The sequence below is a fragment of the Doryrhamphus excisus genome, linkage group LG22 (genome assembly GCF_037039965.1).
Source record: "Doryrhamphus excisus strain RoL-2023G ecotype Guam linkage group LG22, RoL_Dexc_Guam_v1.1, whole genome shotgun sequence".
In the NCBI taxonomy this organism is placed as follows: domain Eukaryota; kingdom Metazoa; phylum Chordata; class Actinopteri; order Syngnathiformes; family Syngnathidae; genus Doryrhamphus; species Doryrhamphus excisus.
The window spans coordinates 8,087,377-8,115,031 of record NC_136378.1 but is presented as its reverse complement, the minus strand read 5'-3'; the positions used below and the strand labels follow the sequence as shown (position 1 = coordinate 8,115,031).

The window sequence follows — 27,655 nt, the reverse complement described above, 5'->3', positions numbered from 1 at the left end:
ATGTGTTACTTGCCAAGTGGGAAGCAGCTACGATTCAACACACTGGAAGAAGTAAGTTAATCTGCCTTTAATGTACAATATTACACTGATTTTAAAATCTAATTGTTCAAATGTAGGTTGGAAAGTTTTGTTTTCTTTTTTTAGCAAGCCACTACTGTTGTCTATTGTGCTTTAATAATATTTTCTATGTTTTCTGGTAGTGCAGTTTTTGGTTGTTGGTGCAAGTCAAGGTATCCGGCACCTGTAGGACCAATATTCAGTGTTTGGGACAGAAGAAAGCAAATAGCAGTATTCACCTTCGCTCGACAATCTCAGTCTTATTGTTGTTAATGCTGAACATTCCATGACCAGTCGGGAACAAAGACCCACATAAAATGTTATGCTTGGTCCAGTCCTACTGTCCAAGCTTTAGTTCTACCCGCCCCAAAAGTAGATCCATCTACAAAGACCTGCCATAGAACATGTTGATACCCAGGTGTAGGACTCAATGCTGCCATAATTTACTCCTTAAGTCCCAAAATCTCTCCATCTTCCTCCTGCAAATCGGACCACAACACCATATTCCCAATCACAACCCTGTTATTGCTTCTGTTGAAAGTGGACACTCTGGTATCATCTCCTAACTATGTACTCCTAACTATGATGGTTACCTCAAAGAATGGAACTTAAACTTGAGTGACAGCGGCTTTCAAGGTTTTTTTTTTATATACTTAATGTTGAGCCCTCAGAATGATAAATATCTACTTTCCACCTCAAAGCCTCACCGCAAACATGGTATTTTACCTGGTATTGCACCGAAGATTATCTGAAGCATCTTACATCACTTCATCTCAACATGTCATCAGGGTGTTGCTGTTAGATATCATTAGGAACATTTCACATTTCCCAAAGCCTCAACAACATCTGGATGAAGTCAGCCTATGTTACATCTTTGACAATGACCTCCCAGATAATTAGAGGCACTGGTCTGACTAAAGGTCAAGTGGTTAGCGCGCAGGCTACACAGCTAGGAGACCCGAGTTAGATTCCACCATTGGTCATTTCTGTGTGGAGTTTGCATGTTCTCAGTGTGCATGCGTGGGTTTTCTCCGGGGACTCTGGTTTCCTCCCGCATTCCAAAAACATGCTAGGTTAATTGGCGACTTTAAATTGTCCATAGGTATGAATGTGAGTGTGAATGGTTAGGAACCGCGGACACAATGTGGCCCGCAGGACACTAGTTTGAGGCCCCCACCTTGATATGAAAGTTTAATGTTAGTGCGGCCCGCGCAAGTTTGATACGGATGCTGTATGGTATCATGTACCCAGAAAAAATGATTACGTTTGATTAATGTTCATGTTAAAGGTTAAATAACTGTTAATAGTTATCCTCCCTATCCGTGTGGAAGTGGTAAGTTTTTGGCTATTTAAGTTTAAAGGAAATAACTTGAAGGCTACCGTTTAGGTCGCTAGCTCTCTAGTTTGCAAGTTAGCATGTGTCTCAAGACCCTGCAGTTGCGCAATATGTTGTAAATATAAAAAGTATGTAAATGTGACTATAGTCGTGTTTTGTCATGTCTACAGGGCTCTAATAATGCTTTGTTCATTTTAATCTGAAAAAAATAATTTGTCTACCCACCAACTATATGTGGTTTCTTAAGTTTTTATTATTTGCCGTTTTATTATTATTATTATTATATTTATTTATTTATTACTGATTTATTTTCTTTATTCTTGATTTGTTTATTTATTTTTCATCTTATATTTGAGAACAGTGGAATGTTTTATCAGAGCTTTTATTGTAGAAAATTGGAAGCAAAGCGAAGTTTTTTTTAATTTTTTTGTTTTTAATAAATGCGTTTTTTTTTTGAAAACCTGATGCGGCCCAGTCTCACCCAGACCCGAGCTCCAGTGGCCCCCAAGTAAATTGAGTTTGAGACCCCTGGTCTACTGGTTCTGCAGATACTATGTAGCAGTTGATTAACAATGTAAGAATATCAGGTTAGTTCACTATTGGTTGTTTTTGGAGAACATCATCCCTTCATTGTGAACAGTCCAGCTCCACTTAACACCAGCATGTGGGTTAATCTGCTGGTGTATGAGAGTCGGGGATGGAGCTCTGCCAGTTGGACAATGCACCCACCTACACACCTGACTTTTTGGTTCAAACCTTTTGAATGGCTGCTTTCTGTGAAGACAGGATAGAGCTGCAGCTGCACACATTTCGGTAGCGGGTCCAAGATGTTTTGCGGACAGCTGTTTTATTCCTCAAAAATTAGGGAAAGAAAAGAACAGAGCAAGCGAGAGTATGGGATCGCACTTGTACAAATATGTCTTAGATGAGTGCCAGAACAAAGCAAACAATGTGTGCCATCTTCACCTGCACACTGCCAAGGAGGAAATATTTAATATTTGTCAAAGCCTTTTCCATTTTACAAATTCAGTTTGTTGACTGTAAAGCTTCAACTATTTCTACTCAACTTGATGTATATTTCTGTTGTCAAGTTCCGATATGAGAACACGACTCTATTGGTCATTAATAAGTGTACACGTCACAGGAGAGGCATTGTCAACTCTGGAGGATGCTCCTCAGGTCTCAGGTCAGGCCTAGGTTGAGTTATTTTATTGGCTTGCATTAAAAAAATACAAATTAAAACTCATGTTCTCCGATATTATCGGCCTGATATCAGCATAAAAATGTGATATCGGTATCAGGATCTTCCTTTTAATGAAAGCCGATGTACCACCAATGGCGCAAAATAGCAATTTTGGACACCTCGGGTTCGAACCTCCACTAGTAACCATCATCGGTATTCATCAGGAAGGGTATCCGAAATATAAAGGGTTGTGGCGACTCCGTAAACAGGAAAAAGGTGACGTACTCTCAGGTGAACTTTAAAAAAACTGATTTTTCAAATAAACATGTATGAAAAACTATATTCAGCTTATATTCAGTATGCGTACATTTTCAGATTAGCACGTATTGTGGAGTTATTAATACACAGCGTGTAGACTATGGTGTTCTTAATTAAGTTTAATCCCAAAACGTCCTTGTGTAAGATGGAAACAAGAACTGGAAATCAGCTTGGTCGCCTGTCTATGATGTCATCAGCAGTGGACTCTGGAGTTATTTGCTAACAAGCACAGTTACGTCACCAGGCTGAAACATTTAAGGTTCCTACTGTTTTCACTGAAGATGTGATTGTTGACAAAGACACAATGTGGCAGCGAGATCAACACAGACAACCCCTTTGTGTTTTGTCATTTATTTCTTGAATTCAATAGGTGTTAGCGGAGACTTGAGATAAGCAACACGACTGAATTAAAAAAATCTGTGGTGTCCGCGTGGATCTCGCTGGCACATCATGTTTTTGACAACAAGAATGAAAGTATAATTAACCTTAAATGTTCATTTATCCCTTTAATTTGTATTTCGTCTGCCTATTGTTGTGTATGTGTTCCATAGTGTTTACATGCACGGATCACAATGCAAATGTATTACTCTTTCGAAGACATATTGTGTAAAAAGCCAAACTGTTTACTTAGATGTTCTCACCAACTAACCACAACTACATTCCTCATCACCAAAATCCGACCAGAATTCGGCCAACAGGACGAAATGGGAAGTAAGTCACCGCTGATGTACTACACCGCAGATGAGTATGTCATACAACTTTTCATTCATTCATTCATTTTTTACCACTTATCTTCACAAGGGTTGCGAGGGGTGCTGGAGCCTATTCCAGCTGTCTTCGGGCGAGAGGCACGGTACACCCTGGACTGGTCACCAGCCAATCGCGGGGCACATATAGACAAACAACCATTCACACTCACATTCATACCTATGGACAATTTGGAGTCACCAATGATTAATGTTAAAAATTCCGAACTATCTCTTTAAGTTGAAAATGACTTGGAAATCTTGCCCTACACCAGGGGTCTCAACTCAATTTACCTGGGGGCCACTGGAGCTAGGGTCTGGGCAAGGCTGGGTCGCATCAGGTTTTCCAAAAACAAACAACGCATTTATTAAAAACAGAAATATGAATAAACTTTGCTTTGATTCCGATTTTCTACAAGAAAAGCTCTAATAAAACATTCCACTGTTCTCAAATATCTTCAGTTTTATTTTTCTACACAAAATAAGAAAATAAAAAATAAAGAAAATCAATCAATCAGTAATAAATCAATATAATAATAATAATAAAACGGCAAATAATTAAAAATTAAGAAACCACATATAGTTGGTGGGTAGACAAATTATTTTTTTCAGATTAAAATGAACAAAGCATTATTAGAGCCCTGTAGACATGACAAAACACGACTATAGTCACATTTATACTCTTTTTATTTACAACATATTGCGCAACTGCAGGGTCTTGAGACATGCTAACTCGCAAACTAGAGAGCTAGCGACCTAAACGGTAGCCTCCAAGTTATTTCCTTTAAACTTAAAAAGCCAAAAACTTACCACTTCCACACGGATAGGGAGGATAACTATTAACAGTTATTTAACCTTTAACATGAACATTAATCAAACATAATAATTTTTTCTGGGTACATGATACCATACAGCATCTATATCAAACTTGCGCGGGCCGCACTAACATTAAACTTTCATATCAAGACGGGGGCCTCAAAGGGGGCCGTGTTTGAGACCCCTGCCCTACACCAACGTACCCCACAGGACTAACTACCGGATCCAAAGTGGGTGTATCATTACCCGTGTCCCCAAATGTTAAGGGCACAATAGCACTACCATCATACACAAGCTATTGTACTATTACTACTAAATATAGTACAGTGATGTAATATTTGGGGGGAGTAGCTCTCTGACAGCATATCAAATGTATGACTAGCTGCAGCCACAACGACAGCATTAAGACACCGAACCTAGTGATCATCCTAAGGGTCTGTTATCCCCTCTTTGCCCCCGCAGAGATAAGTCTACCTTGGTAATGGATTGCTGATATGATTGAGCCTTTCTTTCTCAGAATCCAGACTGCTGAGTCAACTATTGAGACACACAAAGAAGGGGTAATGTTCCTCCAAACAGGAAGCCCCAAGATGACCACAGAAGGCGACTACGGCCCAATGAGAACACAGCAGAGGGATAGTACAAGGCGAGGTGATACACACATATCACCCACAGAGTTGGATCACCACCAATAGTTATATTTGACTGCGACACAACAGGCTCTCTGTTTTGAAGACAGATTCACGCAAAGAAACCACACTGGGTTCAAAGGAAGTGGGCTCGTTAGTGATGTATTTTTATGGGGAGACAAAATCAAGTCATCAAAATATGTTTATAAGTTTGTCAATGACTTTTAAAAAAGTGTAAGTTCATTATAAGAAAAAAAACAAAGATTGTAGTCAACATATCAACAACAGTTTAAAGGAGACATTACTTTTTAATTGCTTGTGTACACTAGTGTATTGGAGTACACCGACTAAGTGTGAAATTAGAAATGCATTCATTCATCTTCTATGCCGCTTATCCTTGAAATTAGACAACCCAGTCAAGTTCTCCAAGTGACGCCATATTGAGTCATCACAATAATTAAATCAATAAATGCTAAAATGAAAGGAAAGGTACACACTGAGGAAAAAACAGGAAGCAGAACCGGAGGGTGCAGAGATGAGGATGCTGAGGTTCACATTGGGAGTGACCAGGATGGATAGGATCAGGAAGGAGTACATCAGAGGAACATTACATGTTAGAGGCCTTGGAGATAAAGTCATAGAGGCCAGTAATTTGTCTCCTGAAAAGGATTTGTTATCAGATTGGAATCTTTTTGCTGGTTGGAGATCCAAGAAGACTTTTAATTTGAAGGTGAACGGTCAACCGAAATACAAAGAATCTACACAGACATCGTCTAAATGTTCTACTTGTCAATAATTTATTGTGATATTTCCACTTTATTCTCTAATTATAACTTTTTCCCCAATCTAATTTTCCAAAAATGTCACTTTATTTAGTTTTCGTTTGTTTCTCATAATCGACCAGTCCAGGGTGTACCCCGCCTCTCGCCTGAAGACAGCTGGGATAGGCTTCAGCATACTCGGGGCACTCGTGAGGATAAGCAGCAAAGAAAACAGGTGGATGGGAGGATGCATGTTTCTCATAATGACTTTTAAAAACAAGTATGTATTTTTTTAACTCTGTGCCACTAAAAGGACATTATTTTTCTATGAAATATTATGAGTTTATTCTTGTTAAATTATAGCTATTTTCTTGTATCTTCTTAATATTCCTTTTTTTTGGTAATATTTTTACTTTTTTCTTGTAGAATTACATCTCTTTATTTTTGCTGTTTTTTCAACTTGCTTCTTGTAAATTATTTTGTAATATTTTGACATTTTAACAACTTAAAAAATATTGTTTTTTAAACTTTATGCGACAAAAATGTTAATTTTCCCTCATAATAGACAGTGAAATCTCCATGTCATGTATTTTTTTATACTCGCTTATACTTTTTTAATACAAATTTTTTTAAATATTTTTCAAAAGTACATAATTGTACATTACATCATATTATTCAATATTATTCTAGGAAAATTACATTGTTTTCCTGTAACGTTAAAACATTTTTTTCTTGAGACATTTGACTTTATTCTTATAAATTTACTGCTGATTTTTCAATTTTTATGTTGTGGGTTTAAATAATATTTACACAATGTTATATGGGCCAATTAAATAAACAGCCGCAGGCTGAAAACAGCCCCAGGGCTGCACTTTGGACACCGCTGTGAAGTAGAATGTAGCAACTTAGTGAAACTGTAATCATCAAAATATAATAACTTCTTCTTACAAGCAATTCTATAAATGTATGTAAAGTCACAGCGTGCTTGACAGTGAACGAGACACGTTGCATTCGCATTCGGTTCAAAACTAGAAAATGGATGTTTATCAACACTTCACAAAGATCCATAGAAATCTGTGGAGGAGTTTATTGTGTAATGCTACTAACTAACACCAACAATACTGCTTTTCTTGGCATATTCCTACTTGGCTAAGGTAACGAATTAACCACAAAAAGAGGTAGTTAAACATGATGTAACAGCCTGGTTAGAGGAGAACAAGCCTTGTATAACATGGCTGTCTCTCAGAGGATTTTGGAGCTGGGAGCACAAAAATATATTATCTAATGGCGGCTGTACTGTGAGAGTAAGTAGATTAATTTGCAGAGGAAATAAAAAGCTCTGTGACAATATTACATATCCACCATTTTGAAATTATAGATTCCATTATTCCATTAAATGTTCTCACGTGGGGTCTAAATTAAAAGAGGTTTAGAAAAAGAAGCTGATAATAGCTCATGTTTTGATAGACGGGATGTTCAAAGATGTGAAGGATAACGGTATGGGACTTTAGAGAGGCAGGGAAAAGCTGCCACCTAGTGGTGGTAATGGGAATAAGCTCATAAGGGTTTTTTATTTTTTTGGCCAGAAGGGAGCTCAATGAGAGAACACACTCTGCTTCTCTCGGCCTGAGATCAATGATGCTGCATGCTGCTCCCACAGTGCACACATCCATTTTCATCAAGAACATTTTATAGTGGGATCTGATGCTACGTGAGCCCACAAGGAAAAAGACTTTGTCTTTCACCCAAGTACATAAGTATTATTTCTTGCATCACAAATAAAAGCAATAAAAACAAAAAAACACACACAATGTTGAGGGAAAAAAAAATCTGTTCATGTTTTGTCGGTAATAACATAACGTGTGTATTTCATATCAAAATAAAGAATAAAAGACATGTATTCATTAAGGATTTTTTTAAATTACTAATTAATGTCTGTTATTTATTTATTTTAAGCCCTTAAGTAGAGGTAGCATGGTGATTTACAATATAGCCAAGCTAATATAGAGACAAAAATCATAGAAAATATGTGAAAATTATATTTTAAACAAGACAAAAAAAACCCCTAAAGTAATATTAAAATAAATGATTACTTATTCAAGTATTTTTTGCACATGTGGGGGGGTTGGAGAGTGTAGAAACCGGCAGCACAAAGACACTTCATTAGGTATATTAAATATGCATGAAATATGTTGTGTTAACAACTTGCTGTGATTATTGTTATTATTATTATTATTGACTCAAATGTAAGGCAACCCTCAATATAAGTTATCTTGTTTTGATGTTCAAAAATTGCAAACAGCCTTTGAGAAACTTTTTTCACATCTGCATCAAGTCACTTGTGTCCAGGAGTGACAGGAAGAAAAGCTCTGACAGGCTTGAAAAGTGTCGTTTGGCGTCACCTGTTGGTTTGCATGCACTGCACACTCCATATATATATATACGTATATGTGTGTATATATATATATATATATATATATAGGCACACTTTTTACATAATAGTGATTTTTTTTGTCATAAACAAACCTTTTATGTAAAAAAAAATGCCAACAACGGTTTGGGCATCTCCGTGTGGAGTTTGCATGTTTTCCGGGTACTCCGGTTTCCTCCCACATTCCAAAAACATGCTAAGTTAATTAGCGACTCCAAATTGTCCATAGGTATGAATGTGAGTGTGAATGGTTGTTTGTCTATATGTGCCCTGTGATTGGCTGGCGACCAGTCCAAGGTGTACCTCGCCTCTCACACTGGTATAGGCTCCAGCATATCTCCGCTGCCCTAGTGAGGATAAGTGGCATAGAAAATGGATGTATGTATATGACAAAGCGATCATTAATTTTTCAAATTAATTATTATTATTAATAATAATTATTATTATTTAATTATTATTTTTAATTATTTTTTAATTATTATAATAATTAATATAATTATTATTAATTATTCATTCATTTATTTTCTACTGCTTATCCTCACAATGGTCGCAGGGGTGCTGGAGCCTATCCCAGCTGTCTTCGGGCGAGAGGCGGGGTACACCCTGGACTGGTCGCCAGCCAATCACAGGACACATATAGACAAACAACCATTCACACTCACATTCATACCTATGGACAATTTGGAGTCGCTAATTAACCTAGCATGTTTTTGGAATGTGGGAGGAAACTGGAGTACCCGGAGAAAACCCACGCATGCACGGGGAGAACATGCAAACTCCACACAGAGATGGCGGAGGGTGGAATTGAACCCTGGTCTCCTAGCTGTGAGGTCTGTGCGCTAACCACTCGACCGCCGTGCCGACCCCGATTAATTAATGCTTTTAAATTCATATTAATTCCCCTTTAATTCGTTCAAACTTCTGCAACCTTAAACATAATTCCTTCAAAACTGCATGATACTGTATATTGTAAATGTCACATTTGTATCCAAATCATGTATGTGATTTATTTTCAGAAAAAAAGATGATTAAAAGTCAGTATTAATATTAAAAAGCCACCATTTGCAAGTTTTAGTATGTGCATAAACAACAACAAAACGAGTCTGTGACAAACTTGACCAGGCTTCATTATTCCCCGCCTTTGGAGCTGACTGAAAGACGACATTGTTGCTTTAAGATTGTTCTAGAAATCACCATTGGCTCTGTCTATTGTTGGGGTGAGTTGGATTGATAACATGAGGGGCGAGTTGGCGCATATCATCAGTGGAGCAGCTGCAGGGCAAGACACAAGCGTTCACATCCTCAAGGCATCCTTGCAGACATGGGTGAGTCTTCAACCTCTTTTATGACCACTTTCATTCACTTTTTGTTCTATTTGTGGCTTGGATTAATTGGAGGAAGGTGTTGTGGAGGTGTGCTATGCTTTACTGATAAAATGTGATTGTTTCATGTATACTAGTAAGAGTATTCTTTAATTTTATGTAACTTGTGTATGTATTTAGAGTTGTTTTCTTACATAGATGAAATTGTGCCATAAAAATAACTAAATATCGGTTGGAGTCCATGTGTTTGGGGAGTAATTGGTTAATTGGATGAAGGTGCACGCTAATTCCCAAATGGCCTCACTGCAGGCCACAACACTTATTGTGCACCTACACAATATGCGGTAATAAATATTGTCGGATCACCTCAGTGAAGGAAGAATTTCCAGATACAAGATACATCTGTGTTGAATTGTGCAGGCGTCCCCAGTGGAAGGCTGCTGAATTTTTTTTTTGTGTGTGTGTGTACAGACTAGAGTAGAGTTTGTATGCTCCCACCTGCCTCCCAATGGGTGGCTGCTGAAAGCACGTGTGATGTTTTGCTCGGGATGGTGTGAAATAACTGCAAACACCGTCTCTTCCTGTGTCCCTGGCTGTGATTTGCTTGAGTGCTCTTTTATTTCCGCCTGTCTGCTGGCCTATAATGAATGAAACATGTAAAGTTTGTTTTCATAGAGGCTGTAATTTAGGTATAGACACTTTGGTAGAACAGAAAAGTGCTTGTGTTCAAGCCTCGGAGCTGTAGTGTATATCCTTGGTACCAACGGACATGTTTGCATTCATACTGTTGCATTGTTGGCGTCTCCGTCCTTGCCACCATCGCGCTTTCTTCTCTGAAGGAAGTCAATGAATGTGTGCATATAAGTTCCAAGCATAAAGGTGCCTCTGGCTTTTGTTTGTGGGACACTGGTGCCCCTTGTGACCCCACCACCACCACCACACTGGGACAAACAAAGACTGTTGTCTCTTCAGTCACAAAAGCAGCATCTCTCCTCACTAACATCCCCCCTTTTCTCACAGTTGCTGCCATGAATGGAGTCAGGGTGTGAGCTGGGGTCACATTAGACGCACGTCCTTGACCATTGCATCCATTCAAGACAGCACACGTTTGTGCGGCTTTAGAAAGTTACCAGCAGATGGAGAGCTTATGTGTGCCTGTACATAATAATATCATCTTTGCAGGCTGAATATTTGACTCAGCTCTTGTTTGGGAGCTTTTCAGGCAGACCAAGTGTACATATTGTAGTGAATCCAATGTATCATTATCAGGGCTCGACAATAACGATGTACCGATGGCCCCGGGGCAAGTTAAAACAAAATTTCGATATTCCCGTCGGGCAAGTGCACTTTGGCATGCCGTACTGCAAAGAGTACTTTTAAAAGCGGTTCTTGTTGGGTGTTGGTAAAACACGGACTGCGGAATTCCGGTGGTAATTTGCAAACCAATCCTTGCAAATCTTGAAATGGACCAATCAGAATCGTTTATTTAGACCGCGGTCTGCGTTTTACCCACACCCGTTCTTGTTTGCGATCAACCAATCAGCAATCGTTTGACTACGAAACATCATCTAATTCAACAACTTCTGAAGGAAAACACCAAAAAGTGATGAACCAGTGCCTCCTAAACAAGTACAGTAAAGTCTCGTTATATTGATATTGGTTAAAACGAATTACTACTTATTACGATACTATTTTCATTTCCCGGCAAATTTCTAGTCTTTTATGATATAATTAGCTCCGTTAGTACGATACCCGGTTATTATGATAATCCGGTTACTAGGATGCCCTTTTCATCTCCCGCCAGCCAATTTGGTCTGCTTATATCGATACAAAAGCAGCTTAAATCAATCTTTGCTTAAGGATTTCAATACCAAAAAAGAACACGGCGAACGGCTGCTTCCAGTCAACTTTATTTTTCACACTTCCACCACCAGAGTGCAGCACACACAGCGGAAAACACCCTTCCCTCGCGCCTACCCCTCCGGGTGGCAACACCTTCCCTATCGATAGTTCTGGGGTGAATTATGTCCCGGTAACCGGTAATCACTACAGCGTAAGTTTATTTTTATTTACTGTAGTACAAAATTTATTGTAGTACAAAAGCATGCTAGATACGCAATCCATGAACTCAAGGAGAAAATTACATGCCATATCAAAGATCCGCCCACTTTTAATGCAGTTCGGCGCAGGATCGGATATATGGATAGTCCGGTTATATCGGTATTTTTTCCGACTCCCGAGAATATCGATATAACGAGACTTTACTGTATTTTATTAGCGGCAGCAAATCAAATGATGGCACAGGTGAGTGAATCATATTGCTGTGACAATTTGAAGTGGTCACAATGAAACACCACCGATTAGATCCAATACCAAGTGCTGATTTTGCACAAGCTACAAAATCTAGCGCTTCCATTTCTCTGTGTATTTTTCTCACCTTTGCTTCACAAATTATTGTTTGACCATTGAGCATTTTTTTTCCCGGATTAAAAACACTTTACTAGTACACAAATGTGTCTATTCAATAATGTTTCATTGTGGTGCACAACTTATAAAAGGGTCTCTTGACAATCCAGATTTCCATGCAACGTCATGATCTACGTAGGAAAACAACCACAAGAAATGATAATCATTTCATCTTTATTTGAGATTCTCATGTGATGCCACAAAAATTAGATGATATCATTATAGCAGTCTTTTCATTTTACAAGTTCAGGCAAGTAGTTCTCACCTTAAGGATTCCCTATGGGCAAGTCATTTTTGTTTTTAATATAGAGCCCTGATTATATACAAGTATATATGGAAGCACCTGCCTACATAACCTTATTCTGTTTATATTGTATGAGTCAGTAATGTGTTCTGAATTGGTGCTGGCAGGTTGCTATGAGTGCTGTATGCGTTGCCTGGGTGGGATTCCCTACTGCTCCCTGGTCGCCACGCTGCTCTGCTTCTCCGGTATCGCCCTCTTCTGTGGATGCGGACACCAGGCGCTCACAGAGACCGAAAGACTCATCGAGACATACTTTGCCCGTAACCTGCAGGATTACATCACACTTGCTTACATGTACGTGGTAATGTTAAGTGTTTAAATGTATGGATGTATTTTTAAAGGCATTGTGTTGAGTTTCCAAGAATTACAACTATAACTCAATTTCCCATAACTCTAAAATGCAATCTTTTTGTTTGAGGCAAGTCTTTTTATAGTTAGTGTTGCATATAGTACAATATATGTTGATCATATGACCAGGGGTCCCTAAACCCCCGAAAATATTTTTTTTTAATTAGTTTTGTAAATAATAAGTCAGTTAAATGTAAATGTACAGTATATCACTTTTGGAAATAAGTGATAAGATTATGCCAGGTACAATTCCCGATCCGATCCGATAAAAACACGCACAGAGTTGTGATAGTAACTGACAGTAGCATTGCTGAAACATCTGATCGTGCTAATGCACGGCCCCTGTCCGTGAGGGTGAGGGTCGGTCTATGGGTTTAGAAAGGTTGGGGACCACAAACCTTGATGAGACAAAATCAACAGCACCTTTCCGTGTTGCAGACAAATAGTTGACTTCAATTCTCTCAAGACTCCAATAATGATCAATCAATAGAATTCATTCCGTCATCGATTGTTATCCCCATCTCTAATGAAATGTATTTTATTTTGAAAACCTGTATTTTACCAGTGGCTCTCTTCCTCCCTTTTTAGCATTCAGTATTTCCAGTATGTCATCTACGGTTTGGCGTCTTTTTTCTTCCTATTCTGCATCATGCTGCTGGCCGAGGGCTTCTACACCACCAATGCCGCCAAGCAAACCTTTGGAGAGTTCCGGAGCACCATGTGTGGCCGCTGTCTCAGCTCCACGGTGAGGAGGAGGAGGGGGATAGGGGCACAGTGGGGATGTGTAAAGGGGATTGGAAAGATCGGATGTGGATTAATACACATCAGTCCCGGTGGGTGCCCGTGCGGAAAATCCTCAAGCCTTTAAAATCCCTTGGGGATGATGAACGTACAATTGTGTGCACGCGTGATGACATGACCCTGCTTTCTTGTGTAGTTTATAGTGTTGACATACGTCCTGGCTCTGCTGTGGCTGTTGGTGTTTGCCTTGTCGACACTTCCTGTCTATTTCTTCTACAACATGGGATCCACTTGCCACACCATCGATGATCTCACCGAGACACCAGCAAGCATCAACCAACTATGTGTCGACGCACGGCAATACGGTATAAACTTTCACTAAGTCATCAAAGAGCAGTGGAGTTCTTTATGCAAAAATGATAACAGTATCACTCTTATTACCACAGCTTTTGCGTGACAGGTTAAATGGCGACTCTAAATTAACATGCAGTAGTAAAGGGTTTCAAATGGAGTGGGGAAGAAGGACAAAAAAAAAACGTACCACTTCCACACTGAATGCGAGAACTTGTTTCTCACTGTTATGTCGCATGTGATGCCGTGTTAAAGTAATATAAAGTAACATCTGTCTCATTAAAGTAACACTACTGGTGACCGGAATACTACGTATAACTTGTCTTTCAATATTTTTGACAAATAATATGCTATAGTCAACACAGAAACAGCAATTTTTTCAGAAATTGTGTTTTTTTTGGGGGGGGGGGGGGATCGTGAGGGTGCAATGTCCAAGGGACGACTGTATTTGTATTTCTTTACACAAAGATGTAAATCAGGGGTCTCAAACACGCGGCCCGTGAGCCAAATGTGGCCCGCAGGACACTAGTTTGAGGCCCCCGCCTTGATATGAAACTTTCGCGGCCCGCGAAAAAGTTTGATATGGATGCTGTATGGTATCATGTACCCAGAAAAAATTATTACGTTTGATTAATGTTCATGTTAAAGGTTAAATAACTGTTAATATTTATCCTCCCTATCCGTGTGGAAGTGGTAAGTTTTTGGCTATTTAAGTTAAAAGGAAATAACTTGAAGGCTACCGTTTAGGTCGCTAGCTCTCTAGTTTGCGAGTTAGCATGTGTCTCAAGACCCTGCAGTTGCGCAATATGTTGTAAATAAAAAGAGTATAAATGTGACTATAGTCGTGTTTTGTCATGTCTACAGGGCTCTAATAATGCTTTGTTCATTTTAATCTGAAAAAAATAATTTGTCTACCCACCGACTATATGTGGTTTCTTAAGTTTTTATTATTTGCCGTTTTATTATTATTATTATTATATTTATTTATTACTGATTGATTGATTTTCTTTATTCTTGATTTGTTTATTTATTTATCATCTTATATTGTGTAGAAAAATAAAAAGTAAAATATTTTTATCAGAGCTTTTCTTGTAGAAAATCAAAACCAAAGCAAAGTTTATTAATTTTTCCGTTTTTAATAAATGCGTTTTTTTTGTTTCTTTTTTTAAAGACACCCTAGCTCCAGTGGCCCCCAAGTAAATTGAGTTTGAGACCCCTGACGTAAATAGACTTTAGACTTATGTTCTAGGAGGGGTTATTTATGGCGTCTGTGGTGTGATAACAAGATTGGGACCATTTCATCTGTAATGAGCGCAACCGACTGATTAGATCAACTTGACGTCAACAGGGCTGTTGCCGTGGAACGCTGTGCCGGGAAAAGCTTGCGGAATAACTCTGTCCACGATCTGCAAGACCAGAGAGGTATAAGAGTCACCATAAGCAGCATGTTATATAGCCAGTAATGCAAATCCTCTCCTATCAGTACCAAATGACCTACGACCTCTACATTGCGGCCTTCATCGGCGCGGGCATCACTCTCATGGCTCTGGTGAGTGATTATCCCTCCGCTGCGGTCATTTTGCCCTCTATTCCACGGCAGCAGTATTTATGGCTCATGTGACGCTCCGAGCGGAGGCGGCGAGGCATCTCAGGCCTGCATGACTGATGACTTTTTAGACTATGGCTCTCTGTTCCTTATTCTCAGCTGACACAAACATCATCATAGTGCTGTAATGTCTGCTGCTTTCCCAGCCAGGCAAACGGTACACCCATTATACTCCCCGTACGCCCCATTACATAAGCTATTATACGGGTGGAATCAGATTGTCATTAGCAGTTAATCATCATGTCTTTGTTTTTTTCCTTCTCTTCTAATGATCTCCGTGTCTGCTGTTCTCTTCTTCCAGCTGACCTATACTGTGTCAACCACCTATAACTTTGCCGTTCTGCGCTATCTGGGCAGGAAGGGCATAGGTGCACGGTGTTAGGCTCGCCAGCTTCCTGTCTGTCCTGCATTGTCACCACTGTAGCACCAGCACAGGGATTTAAAGGGACAGTAACGGTTTTCTTCCTTTCCATCACTCGCACATGTGTAATGAACTTCTTGGCCTGACGTGGACTCTCAAAACTTTTTTTCAAGAAATGTATTGTGTTTTATGTTTTTATAGAGCGGGACACACGTGTTCAGTTTTTGGTTTTTTTTTTCCCCAATGACATATCACTAAACAATTTTCATTCGACTGTGCTACGGTGCTGGAGGTTAGTGTTTTAAAACTTACATTTACGTGAACAAAGTAATAGGGATTAGGGGTAACCATGGATACCATTTCTCACATCTGGTTGTCATGGTGGCAGACAAGCACGCTCGTAACTGACCTCGGGACTTTTCTCACGAGCTGGCGAGCAGCCTCAACAATGGATTCATGCCCTCTCTTAAGTGGCCGATATAAAAGTCACTTTGGAGGCCACCTGCGCGAGAACTTTCCAGCAGCGGTCATGTGACCATGTCAAGGGAAAGAGTCTTGTAGACAAAGAGAGGGTAAGACGTCTCTAAAGCATCAATGGGGATCCTCTGGGACAGCAACCCTGACCTCCACCTCCCCCTAAATAATGGGAATGATGGATTGCGAGCGAGGGGGGCTGAAGGAATTTTAGATTTTGTTTCTTTCTAGCAAACAAAGGGACTTTTTTTCTTAAGTTGGATCGAGTGCGGTCTGGAATTGTTTCTCATACTTGTGAGATGGCAGATGTGCTTACTTTTTAAGTGACACTGGACCTGTAGCCTAAAAACATTGTTGAGATGACTCAGCTTTGCTCTTAAAGCAACAGTACAGAATTTTGAATTTCATTTAGCAACCACTTAAATAATTACACCTAAAAATAAAAAAAAACATGAGCTGTGTTATATTATTATACAGTGGAACCATTGTTAGCATCAGTAAATCGTTTGTGAAGGTCTGACTCTAACTGAAACAGATGCTAACCAAATTCATTTTTCCAATAAGAAATCATATAAATCCAATTAATCCAATCCGGAAGGCCAAAAATGTTAACACAAAACATGTTTTAGTTTTACAATTATTATTAGGGAAACCCAAATCAGTGTAAAAGTGAATGATTTGAATGAATCGTTCATGAATCGCACATCTCTAATGTCTTGGGAACAGTCACGTCTGAAGTGAAGGTAAAAGTAACCTTAAATGTTCATTTATCCTTTTTTAATTTCTCATGGATATGTATTTAAAATGGTTTTATACATGTAAAACGTGTTTTGTGTTAACATTTTTGAAAGTCAGCCGCTCATGACATTGTAACTTTTGGTTCCGGTTGCCATTTTGTTTGCTAGCTAATAGATGCTAACAAGGAAGAACATTTACTGATTTAAAAAAACAAACAAACATTAAGAACACAGCTGGAGTTGCGCGGTGTATTAACAACACGACATGTTGTACGCTAACTGGAGAATGCGCACAAACGGAGACAAAATTGTGATGTACATTTTTAACATTAACCAGAAAATCATGCTAACCGGGGCAGACGCTATCTGAGGTTTCACTGTCGTTTGATGATTTAGCACCACCGCAAAGTACTACAATAACTAAATTAGGTTTGTATTAAGTGCATGACTGAGGTTGTTTAACAAAGAGGGGCATTTTGTTGTTATTGTATAACGTCTTTTTACTTTCCAAGGCATTTAACTCTTCTATTTGTTTTCTTTTTAACTAACAGCATAGTTTATCTAGCTGTAAGTAGTATTTTGTCAAGTGGCAGCTGGCTGTTTGATTTTTTTTTTTGTTCTTATTGGCGATATTTGATAATAAAAGCAATATTGTAGTTTCTGTGCAAAACTTTTCTGAAATATTTATTTGTACTGCTTAAAATTCTCCATCATACTTAACCTGGCACATTGTGTGAAGGGGTTTTGTTAGGCGTTTTGTATTCCCTCCACTTTTGTCTGCAGGTGCACTCCTCCATGCAGTTGGCAATGAACCAGGACAACCTAAGGAGGCTGAGGTCCAGGGCCAAGACGGAGGGCTATGAACTATATGGCCAGCTGATGCGGGATAGAGGCGGTATGCTGTGCTCCCCTTACCCAGCAAACATGTCTGACAGTTTCTAATTTGTTATTGGTGAGATAGCCTTTGTTTTCATCGGGAGTTGAACATTTTGCGTTTCCATTAAAACCCTTTTGGGTTAGTTTTGTTTGAACCAATGTACTAGTTTATAGGTTCCCTGATCATGTCAATCTAATGTGCCATTTTTTTTCGTGAAGCGAGAATAAAAAATGCGAGTATAGAGCTTGCAGAAAAACATCAGGGCCGCTGACCATTCCACATAACAGGAAGGAGAAATATTGAAACCTTTGCAGCTAAGGCCAACAGAAATGGAACTTTAGCAAGAGACCTAACATTACATCAGATGGACGGTCTAAATGTTAGGGATGGTCATAATTGCTCCTGAGAATGGTGCCTGTTGCGTTGAATTGATTGTTCTTTCGTCATTGAAGCAATAGAGGCAAAAGATGTTAATATACAACAGAAAAAACAGTATAAAATCATCGATATTTTGATTTGAGAATTGACTTTTTAGAGCATAAAGAGCTGGTATTAGACATATTAATATTTTAGTATGGATCCGCACATCACTACTATTCTTTCCTGAATGCGTTTGTGGCAATTTAAAGTCCATATTTTCTTAACTCAATGATTCTGTATAATATATTAAGAAGTTTTGGCTAGCTTATGGTAGTGGGACATTTTTGGATACATCGGTGAGCACCTTTTACTCAACTCTAGATCGGATACAAATCGAGTATTGTATCCGATCAGGATTGTCCAATCAACATAAACAAAAAACACAACATTAGATTTGGTTTATTTTATTTTGCAGCCAAGCACCGTCAACCAGTCTTATCAAATTTAGTGCAAAAAGGTTTAGAAAGGGAAGAAGTGAGATCATGAAAACAAAAGTTGGACAACTTTCCAACTTCCACACACTTTAAAGCTAATTCACTGCTTGAACTGAACAAAAACAGATGCCAATCTTGTCATCTTGGCCGTTATTATAAAATACGTTCCGTTGAACATTTATCTCAGCCATTACTGTGGAAGGGCCTAAATTTAGGTTTTACATTCATGAATATTACAGCAACACTGGCATGAAAATATAGCACATATAATAAATACCTCAGGTAAACACTGATAGGCTACATTATTTCAACTGAAATAGTTAGGACAAAAGGATGTTTCATCCAGAGAATTAACACTAACACAAATAGTTGTTGCGGTTTTTGTTAAAAAGAATAAAATACACGGTACCATCAGTTAAGGTCAATGAAGTGAATAATCTACTGCATTGAACAAAATTACGCAGTACCTGACTCGGTTTGGTTGAGGTTCACAGTGAAGCTTATGTAATTGGTCAGCAAGTCTGCACATGTACTACTGTATACATACAGCTAAGTCCAGAAGTATTTGGACAATGTCTGAGTTTAGTTCACTTCAACATTTTTATGTTTGAAAATGCTTAATTTGAGCTAAAAATAGCTTCAATTTAATTAAATATGCAGGGTTTTTTTTTAACTCAGAATATTATTTTTTTTCATTATTATTAATTAGCAAAGGCCTGTAATTCCTGAATGCTTAATGGCACATTGATGTGATCCTTTTTAAAGCTAAGCTGAATGTCTAAACTTGGCAGAAGGCAAACACATTATAAGTAAAAAAAAAAGCCAGTTCAGATACTTCTGGACAAAATTTCACAAACTTTCACTCTCTCTGACGCACACGATTCCTTTACGAGACAAAAGCCGGCACCATTAGGGAACATAGTGTGACGACATAATTAATAAACAATATACGATTGAAGACAACACAATCATTGAAGCTGCAATCAATATATACCGATATGTTGAGAATTCATACTAAACTCGTACCAAGTGTCAAGTCATGTGTGTGCCGACAGCACATTTAAAGGAAACTAAAGTACCCTTAAGCTGAAATGATCATACAGTTCTCTGAATAATTAAGTATGGTTCCATTTCTTACTGTATAAATGGAGTCCATGCACAAAGTTGTATCTTTGTGCTCACATTCAGTAGACACCTGCGTGTGCGTATATAATAAACACTACCAGCAAAGCCGAGAAGACTTTATAAACGAGCAAAGCTAAAGCACTGTATTATTATTAAAGCCAAAATGACAGCAGTAAAAACATGCCCTGATTAGGAAAATTAGTGTTCAGTGCAATAATCATTAGCTCCTCTACACACCAGGGAAGCAAACTCATCACTCCCTGATATAGAAAAAAAAATAACCCGCAATGAAATGAAGGGGTGCCTGACAGAAAACAAACAGCAGTTTATAAATAGTAGAAAAGGCAGACTAATTAAAAAGTACATGAGTGACTTGGAAATGAAATAGAATGTGTTACCACCTGTGGTTTCACTCTTGTGGGGTTATAAAAATAAAAACAAAGCTTACAGTTCCCTTTTTATACAGAGGTCAATAAAAATAATCTCACATTTGAGCAATGATCAATTTGTATTGCTCCGTACCTTGTATTTGTTGGAAAACAAATGTAATCAGCTCGTAAACAGTAAATACTTTAGGTCTCTTGCTATAGCATTTGTCTGCTAATGTATACCATAGAAAAATCAACTACAACAATGTGCTTGCTATCTGTTTGTCTACTCAATAATAATAATTCTAATTAGTATTTATTTTGATCGCTGCGGAAGCATTTAATGGGCACATTTGCAGAAAGAGGTGAAATGTGCAACTATACTGAAAGGAAGCGTGTTTCAGACTTCCTCTACCTCAGCTGGGGCAATAATTCAGCCCTTTCGACGCTGACCGCACCCTTGAAACTGCCCTCAGATTGCATCTTATCAGCGTCAATAAAAAATCCTGTGTCAGCTATATCTTATCGACATTATATTTGAGCAATTCCTATCTGCTCCACATGTACCATAAACAATATTTCACTGGCCATCATGTTTCTGCTAGCTGACCCGTCAGCAGCAGGACCCACGAGATATTTTCCGGTTGCCATGGAGATCAATAGTTCCACTCAGCACCGAGTGGTCAATGTGATCCTCAGCAGCCAGAACCTCCCTGACAGCCGCCTCGAACGCAGCTGTGACGTTCGTGTCGTCCTTAGCGCTGGTTTCAAAGTAAGGGCAACATCCATTCTCCTCGCACCAGGCCCGTGCTTCGTCCTCACCCACTTCCCTCTGCTCCATGTCCACCTTATTGCCCAGCACCACAAAAGGGAACCGCTCGGGCTCTTTGACATCAGAGTAATACATAAACTCCTTCTTCCAGCCGCCGAGGTTCTGAAAGCTCTGCAGGTCGTTCACAGCAAACGTAAGCAGGCAGCAGTCGGCGCCTCGGTAGAAAGGCGTACGCAGGGACTTGAAGCGTTCCTGGCCGGCGGTGTCCCAGATCTGAAGGGTAACGAGGCGTCCATCCACTTCCAGGTCCCTGTTCAGGAACTCAACACCGATGGTGTGAAATGACTGCGAATCGAAGCGGTCGGTGACATAGCGGTTCATCAATGACGACTTTCCGACTCCTCCATCCCCGAGTAGGATAACCTTCAGCAGGAGGCTCTTCCCACTCATCCTCACTGGGTGGCACACAAGAGGGAGTCAATTCATCCTTAAAGGAGAAAAAGGTTTTAAAAAGCTGAGCCTTAATGCCAAGGGTTATGTTTTCCATGTAGGTAAGACAACTGACAAAAGTGAAATTGAACTAACTCAGTTTAGATAATATATATATATTCAAATGTCCCAGTCAATTTTCATCTAACAGTCAACAAAGTGAGGGACATGATCCCAAGGTGATCCCAAGGGTGAATGACCAGGAGGTCTTCCAAAAGTATGCCAACTGTTTTAGCATGTCTTATAGCAATGTTGTTAGCTTTGCTAAGTAATAACAATGCATGCTTGTTCGAAGCACTGGGTATTTAACACATATGATGTACTTTAGATACTTAAATGTGCCATAACTATTATGATATTTACCATCAAGGAATGCAGGATATGTTTTATTGTATCAGTGAGTTGATGATACGCCACAACGACAACAGTGACTCGCGAATCCACCATTGCACATGCGCAGACATGTAGCAGCCTGTCAAATGTGGCTATTTTCTATTTATTCTTTTATGAGGTCTATCTTACGAGAAAGTACACGAAAGGCTGTACTCAATGTTACGCGGGTGGCCAGCCTATTGTTAAATACACAATAAAATACGCAGACATCCACAAACATCTTTTCTTTTTCAACTTAGCATGCTAGCCGGCTACTGTGACTGGCTTGTTGTTGACATTCCACACTGATCATGCTAGCTATTAGCCTTGGTGCATATAAACAGTTGGGAAAGCCTGGGAAGCGACAAATGAAGGAATTATACAGTGTCATACTAAATCCCTATATAAAAGCATTTATTGCAAGTACTTACCCGTCCTTTGTACATCTGACTGAGATTGATTGTAATGACGTATGTCCACCCCCAACAGGGAAGTGCACGACCGAACCACCCACTAAGAAACTCCCAGGGTCTTAAAGCTCGCAATGTTAGCTTTATTTCCAATGCAGATCTAACTGTTTTTTTGTGGGGTGACCGAATATTTCATAAACATTTTGAAGTTATTTCACGAACAAAGTCATTTTTAATATATTTTATATACAAATACCCATGTAAAGCTTTACACTGCAGTACATTGTAAATAATTCGTTCCTTTTATAACACCAGCTACCAAGTTTATGCTACCTAGTATACTTAAAACAGTCAACTTATATCAACATTACAATTTAAATGTTGAAATTAAACTGTTGAATTTATTCAACATTGCATTTCTTCCAGCTATTCTACCTGTCCTGAGCAATACCACTTTTCGAACTGTAGATGGCGGTGTTGCGGTCCTGCCGGCTCTGATACATCTGACGAAGAAAAGAGGCTGCAGACGCGTAGAAGAAGAACACAGCTGTTTTCCCTCCAGTTGGATTAGGCGCAGTAAGCAAACCACAATATAAACACTTTAAGCTAATGTAATGTTTGGAGAATTAAAAGGACCGAACTGAATGTATTTACAGCGATAACGAAGGTGAGAGCATTTAATGTTTGTGTTTACAATCTCTAGCAGCGAGTTAGCGGGTTATGTTGAACATTAAAACTGCAATTTAAGAGTTAGAGGTGTATGTGTTGATCTTTTGCTAACTATCTTGCTATTTCAGATGGTAGGAAGATGCAGGCTATTGTCCTGCCTGTGTTTGGGACTGTTTGCTGTCTTCGGCTGGGTTTGGGTCTCCTTTGCCTCCTTCCCCGATGACCATGGTGACATGGTGTCCTATGATGTTGTGGACCAAGGAGCTTTTAAGCCGCAGAGTGTTCTCGCTGACATGGAGTTTGCACCTATCAGTTCATACCGAGGGCCTGGCAACCAAGATCGGCGCAGCAACAAGGAGCTTCCTATTATCCTATGGTGGAGCGGAGGCTTATTCCCACATTTTCCTGGGGATACGGAAAGAATTGACTGTGCAACTTCATCCTGCCTGGCCACAAGTAACCGCAAGGTAATACACCACACAGTGACGCTGTTATTAAACTTAATAGTTTGTCCGTTATACGTTGGATCGAATGGAAATTTCAGACTGACTGATTGAAAAACATGGCCGCCATCATGCAGAACCAATGGGGCACAAGTCCATTTGTATTTTTTAAGGCTTTCCTTAAAAGTCATTTTTGTAAGGATAAAATATTGAAAAACTATGTAATCCAAGTAAGAATATCGACTTCTATCATCCTAAGGTCCAGCTGTACAAGAGGACGACATCCATCATCTTCTACGGGACGGACTTCAGAGCCTATGAAGCGCCACTTCCTCGTCTCCGTCACCAAACATGGGCTCTTTTCCACGAAGAGTCCCCCATGAATAACTACCTCCTGTCTCACGGCACCGGGATCAAGTTGTTCAACTACACCGCCACCTTTCGCAGGGACTCCGACTACCCTTTGACCCTGCAGTGGCTCCCGTCTCTGAGCTACCTGCTGGAGCCTGTCGTGGTGTCCCTGAAGGAGAAGAACCGAATGAGACGGGAGGGCTTGGCTCCTGTGCTGTACATGCAGTCTCACTGTGACGTGCCCTCGGATAGAGACCGATACGTCCGGGAGCTCATGAAGTACATCCAGGTACATCACTGATGCTGGATATGCTTTATTGATATTTATCAACTGTATCGATAAGTGTTTCTTCCGTCTCAGGTGGACTCTTACGGCAAATGTCTAAACAACAAAGCTCTGCCGAAACATCTGGAAGACACGTCCACCGCCACAGGTGAGGAGGCCGCTTTCATGCAATTTGTCAGCCGCTACAAGTTCCACCTGGCGCTGGAGAATGGGATCTGTCCCGACTACATGACAGAGAAGCTGTGGCGGCCCCTCCATCAGGGCTGCGTGCCCGTGTACCGTGGTTCTCCCGTAGTGACGGATTGGATGCCCAACAATCGATCTGTCATCATAATAGATGACTTCCCCTCACCTGAAGCTCTGGCGGACTTCCTGAAGTTTCTGGATGAGAACGACGGCGAATATGTTAAATATTTACAGTTCAAAAACATCCACAGCGTCACTAACGCTCGTTTGCTGGAAGCTCTGGAGAATCGAGAGTGGGGGGTGAACGACATGAGCAAACCCAACTACTTGAATGGATTTGAGTGTTACGTATGCGACCGGGAGAACGCTCGACTGGCTGCAGAACGAGCAAATAGAAAAGCTGCTGAGAAGAACCCACCTCCACCAGTTAAGATGGCTACTAATGCACATATGGGGTGCCCTCTGCCCAGTCCGGGGTATGGAGATGTCCAAAACCTGCCTTCAGATGATGCGTAAGTAATGGTTTTATTTCATTTGAACATGCATCACATAATCAGTTCACAGTTCCACATGTCCAAAAGGAGTAGGAAGAAGCAAAGCTTATTAAATCCTACCCCTCCATCTGGTACTTTTACAATCAGTAACTGTTACATTTGTTCACTTCCTGCTTTCTATAATACAGTTTAGAGCAGGGGTCTCAAACTCAATTTACCTGGGGGCCACTGCAGCTAGGGTCTGGGCAAGGCTGGGCCCCATCAGGTTTTCCCCCCCAAAAAAAACGCATTTATTAAAAACTATACAAACTTTTTCAGTGCTTTGGTTCCGATTTTCTACAATAAAAGCTCTGATAAAACATTCCACTGTTCTCAAATATCTTAATATTTATTTTTCTGCACAAAATAAGATGAAAAATAAATAAACAAATCAAGAATAAAGAAAATCAATCAATCAGTAATAAATAAATATAATAATAATAAAACGGCAAATAATAAAAACTTCAGATTAAAATTAACAAAGCATTATTAAAGCCACATATATACTTTTTTATTTACAACATATTGCGCAACTGCATGGTCTTGAGACACATGCTAACTCGCAAACTAGAGAGCTAGCGACCTAAACGGTAGCCTTCAAGTTATTTCCTTTAAACTTAAATAGCCAAAAACGTACCACTTCCACACGGATAGGGAGGATAACTATTAACAGTTATTTAACCTTTAACATGAACATTAATCAAACGTAATAATTTTTTCTGGGTACATGATACCATACAGCATCCATATCAAACTTGCGTGGGCCGCACTAACATTAAACTTTCATATCAAGGCGGGGGCCTCAAACTAGTGTCCTGCGGGCCACATGTTTGAGACCCCTGGTTTAGGTTGTTTTTTTTTAATAATGCAAGTCAGTCAGTTCTACATTGTAGAAATGCCGTTAATGAGCTAAAATTCAATATACATATTGTACAACAAGAATAACAGTCATTACATTGTCTCGTTAAGACAACCTCAACAACGCCTCTTCTGGTCATATCTGAGAAGTGCACTCCGCTTTGCCTCCAGTTGCTTCCAGACATGATTAATCAATCACTATCATTCTTAACTAATCATAATGCCGGTGCCTAATGAAAACATCCCTTGAAGTCGTTCTAACGTTAGCATATCTGTACGCAGATGGTTCCAAATGTGGCCTCAGGACTACTGGCAGAGTCTGGACCAAGCTGAGGGGCTGGAGTCTCTGATAAGAAGGAACGAATCAGACCCATCACTGCTGTGGAAGCACATCCAAAGAATCGCTGTGAGCAGAGCCAGAGGCAAACATTGACGTTGGCGTTACACAGGACCAAGATGATGGAGGACATCCAGGAGTCCAGATGTGGCCCATGGTATGCACACACTTTTTTTATAAGAGGAATTGAAGCAGAGACTCTTATTTTGCGCCTCAGCCAACATTACCGTCCTCTTGCGGGCGATTCAATTGATTTTGGTATTTTATAAAGCAGATACTTTAAGTTCAGTAATGTCACGGCGCTAAGCATTAACTGAAAACCGTGCAGCACCGTCGTTCCACAGAGACACATTGTCATTCTCAGGAGGGGGAAGACGAGTTTGTGCTGGAGCGGAGCCAAGCACCGCTCCGGCTTGCCAAAGTGTTCACCGCCCAACTGTGTGTGTGTGTGTGTGTGTGTGTGTGTGTGTGAGAGAGGACAATCAGGACACTAGCCACTGGACTTAATTGGCTTCTTTTGACTTGTAGGCAGTGAATTCTATGCACCGTTTAATATGACAATGCAAACATGTTACAGTTAACAGCTTTAGTTACTTGGAAATATTTTATGCAAACAAATGTGCATTTTTTTATCAAGTTTTTGATACAACAAACATTTGTTACATGTTTTCACAGCAAGATATGTTTTATTTTGTGAATAAGCATCAACAAAGATATTTTTTTATCAGTATGTATTTAGAAGAATGTTGTTTTTAAGCAAAGTAACAGTCGTAAATGATATTTATATCCCATAATGCCAGTCAGTATTGCTGAATTACACAGTTAAGCCCAGAATGAGTAACATCCTGACCAAATTATTTTATTTGTTTGAATGCTGATAGCTACATGGCTAGAAATGGCACAATAAAGTGATAAAACTGCAATAAATTGTATTTATCTATGCCTCATTTTCCTATTAAATACTCATTCACTAAATAAAAATACACGTTAACTCAAAACATGGCCAGGATATGACTCATTGTGGTCTTTACTGTATCCAACGTGCAGACAGATCCTTCATAGGTTTCAGGTAGAGCTTCCACCAGCACGAAGAAGAAGAACACAAACAAATACAAAAAGTAGTCTTCCATAAAACTAATCAAAAGCAATTATTTGCATTGCTCGCTATTCCAGTCTCTTGGGTCACCCTAAAACCTCTGTCTTTCTTACATTCAAAGCAGTCCCAGCTTGTGGTTGGAAGGAGACTGCTTCTCACTTTAAATGCTAATGAAAAGCCGCTGCGATCAATCGAGAGCTGCAGAGTAGCAGCTTTCACAGTGGACTTTGCCTCCATGCAGGAACATGTTGTACAGGAGGTCTCCCATCGGCTTACGGCAGGAGTGGCACTGAAAAATGAGGGAATCGTTAGAAAATATGTTTTATCTTGCAAACCACCATTACCCATGCACTTCAGTGTGGTTGTTTATTGGTATTGCTGTTATTAATACATAAAATTTTTCATTCATTTACCGCTTTTCCTCATGAAAAAATTAATAACTATTATTAATAATTATTATTATTTAATTATTTTTTAATTATTTATTTTTAATTATTTATTTGATTATTATTTAATTATTATTATAATTAATATAATTATTATTATTAATTATTCATTCATTTATTTTCTACTGCTTTTCCTCACGAGGGTCGCGGGCAGTACTGGAGCCTATCCCAGCTGTCTTTGGGCGAGAGGCGGGGT

At 39.4% G+C, this 27,655-nt stretch overlaps 3 protein-coding genes across 7 annotated transcripts in view; 2 read left to right on the top strand and 1 right to left on the bottom strand.

The window, feature by feature from the left end:
* The first annotated feature begins 9 nt into the window (after positions 1-9).
* On the top strand, positions 10-21,535 carry plp1a (proteolipid protein 1a). 2 transcript variants are annotated; one of them, XM_058062968.2, is made up of 9 exons: positions 10-51; positions 9,455-9,602; positions 12,477-12,663; positions 13,306-13,462; positions 13,655-13,823; positions 15,158-15,231; positions 15,293-15,358; positions 17,771-17,882; positions 21,290-21,535. In XM_058062968.2, exons 2-9 carry the CDS (start codon positions 9,599-9,601, stop codon positions 21,349-21,351), a joined length of 831 nt encoding a protein of 276 aa, XP_057918951.2. In that variant the 5' UTR covers positions 10-51; positions 9,455-9,598; the 3' UTR covers positions 21,352-21,535. The 2 variants fall into 2 exon arrangements, with proteins under 2 accessions (XP_057918951.2, XP_057918953.1); XM_058062970.2 differs by lacking the exons at positions 10-51; positions 17,771-17,882; positions 21,290-21,535 and adding exons at positions 6,111-6,126; positions 15,717-17,715.
* Positions 21,536-22,738: 1,203 nt separating this feature from the next.
* pofut4 (protein O-fucosyltransferase 4) lies at positions 22,739-27,395 on the top strand. Its single transcript, XM_058062966.2, has 5 exons — positions 22,739-22,921; positions 23,052-23,390; positions 23,626-24,006; positions 24,079-24,701; positions 25,863-27,395. The coding sequence occupies exons 2-5, from the start codon at positions 23,052-23,054 to the stop codon at positions 26,011-26,013; spliced, it is 1,494 nt and encodes a 497-aa protein (XP_057918949.2). The 5' UTR covers positions 22,739-22,921; the 3' UTR covers positions 26,014-27,395.
* znf185 (zinc finger protein 185 with LIM domain) overlaps positions 26,425-27,655 on the bottom strand; it is a 28,741-nt gene continuing 27,510 nt past the window's right edge. For all 4 annotated transcript variants that reach the window (XM_078788329.1, XM_078788327.1, XM_078788328.1 and 1 more), the window contains one exon: positions 26,425-27,302. In XM_078788329.1, coding sequence (XP_078644455.1) covers positions 27,201-27,302 — 102 coding nt within the window. In that variant the 3' untranslated portion in view covers positions 26,425-27,200. The remainder of the gene's footprint in view (positions 27,303-27,655) is intronic.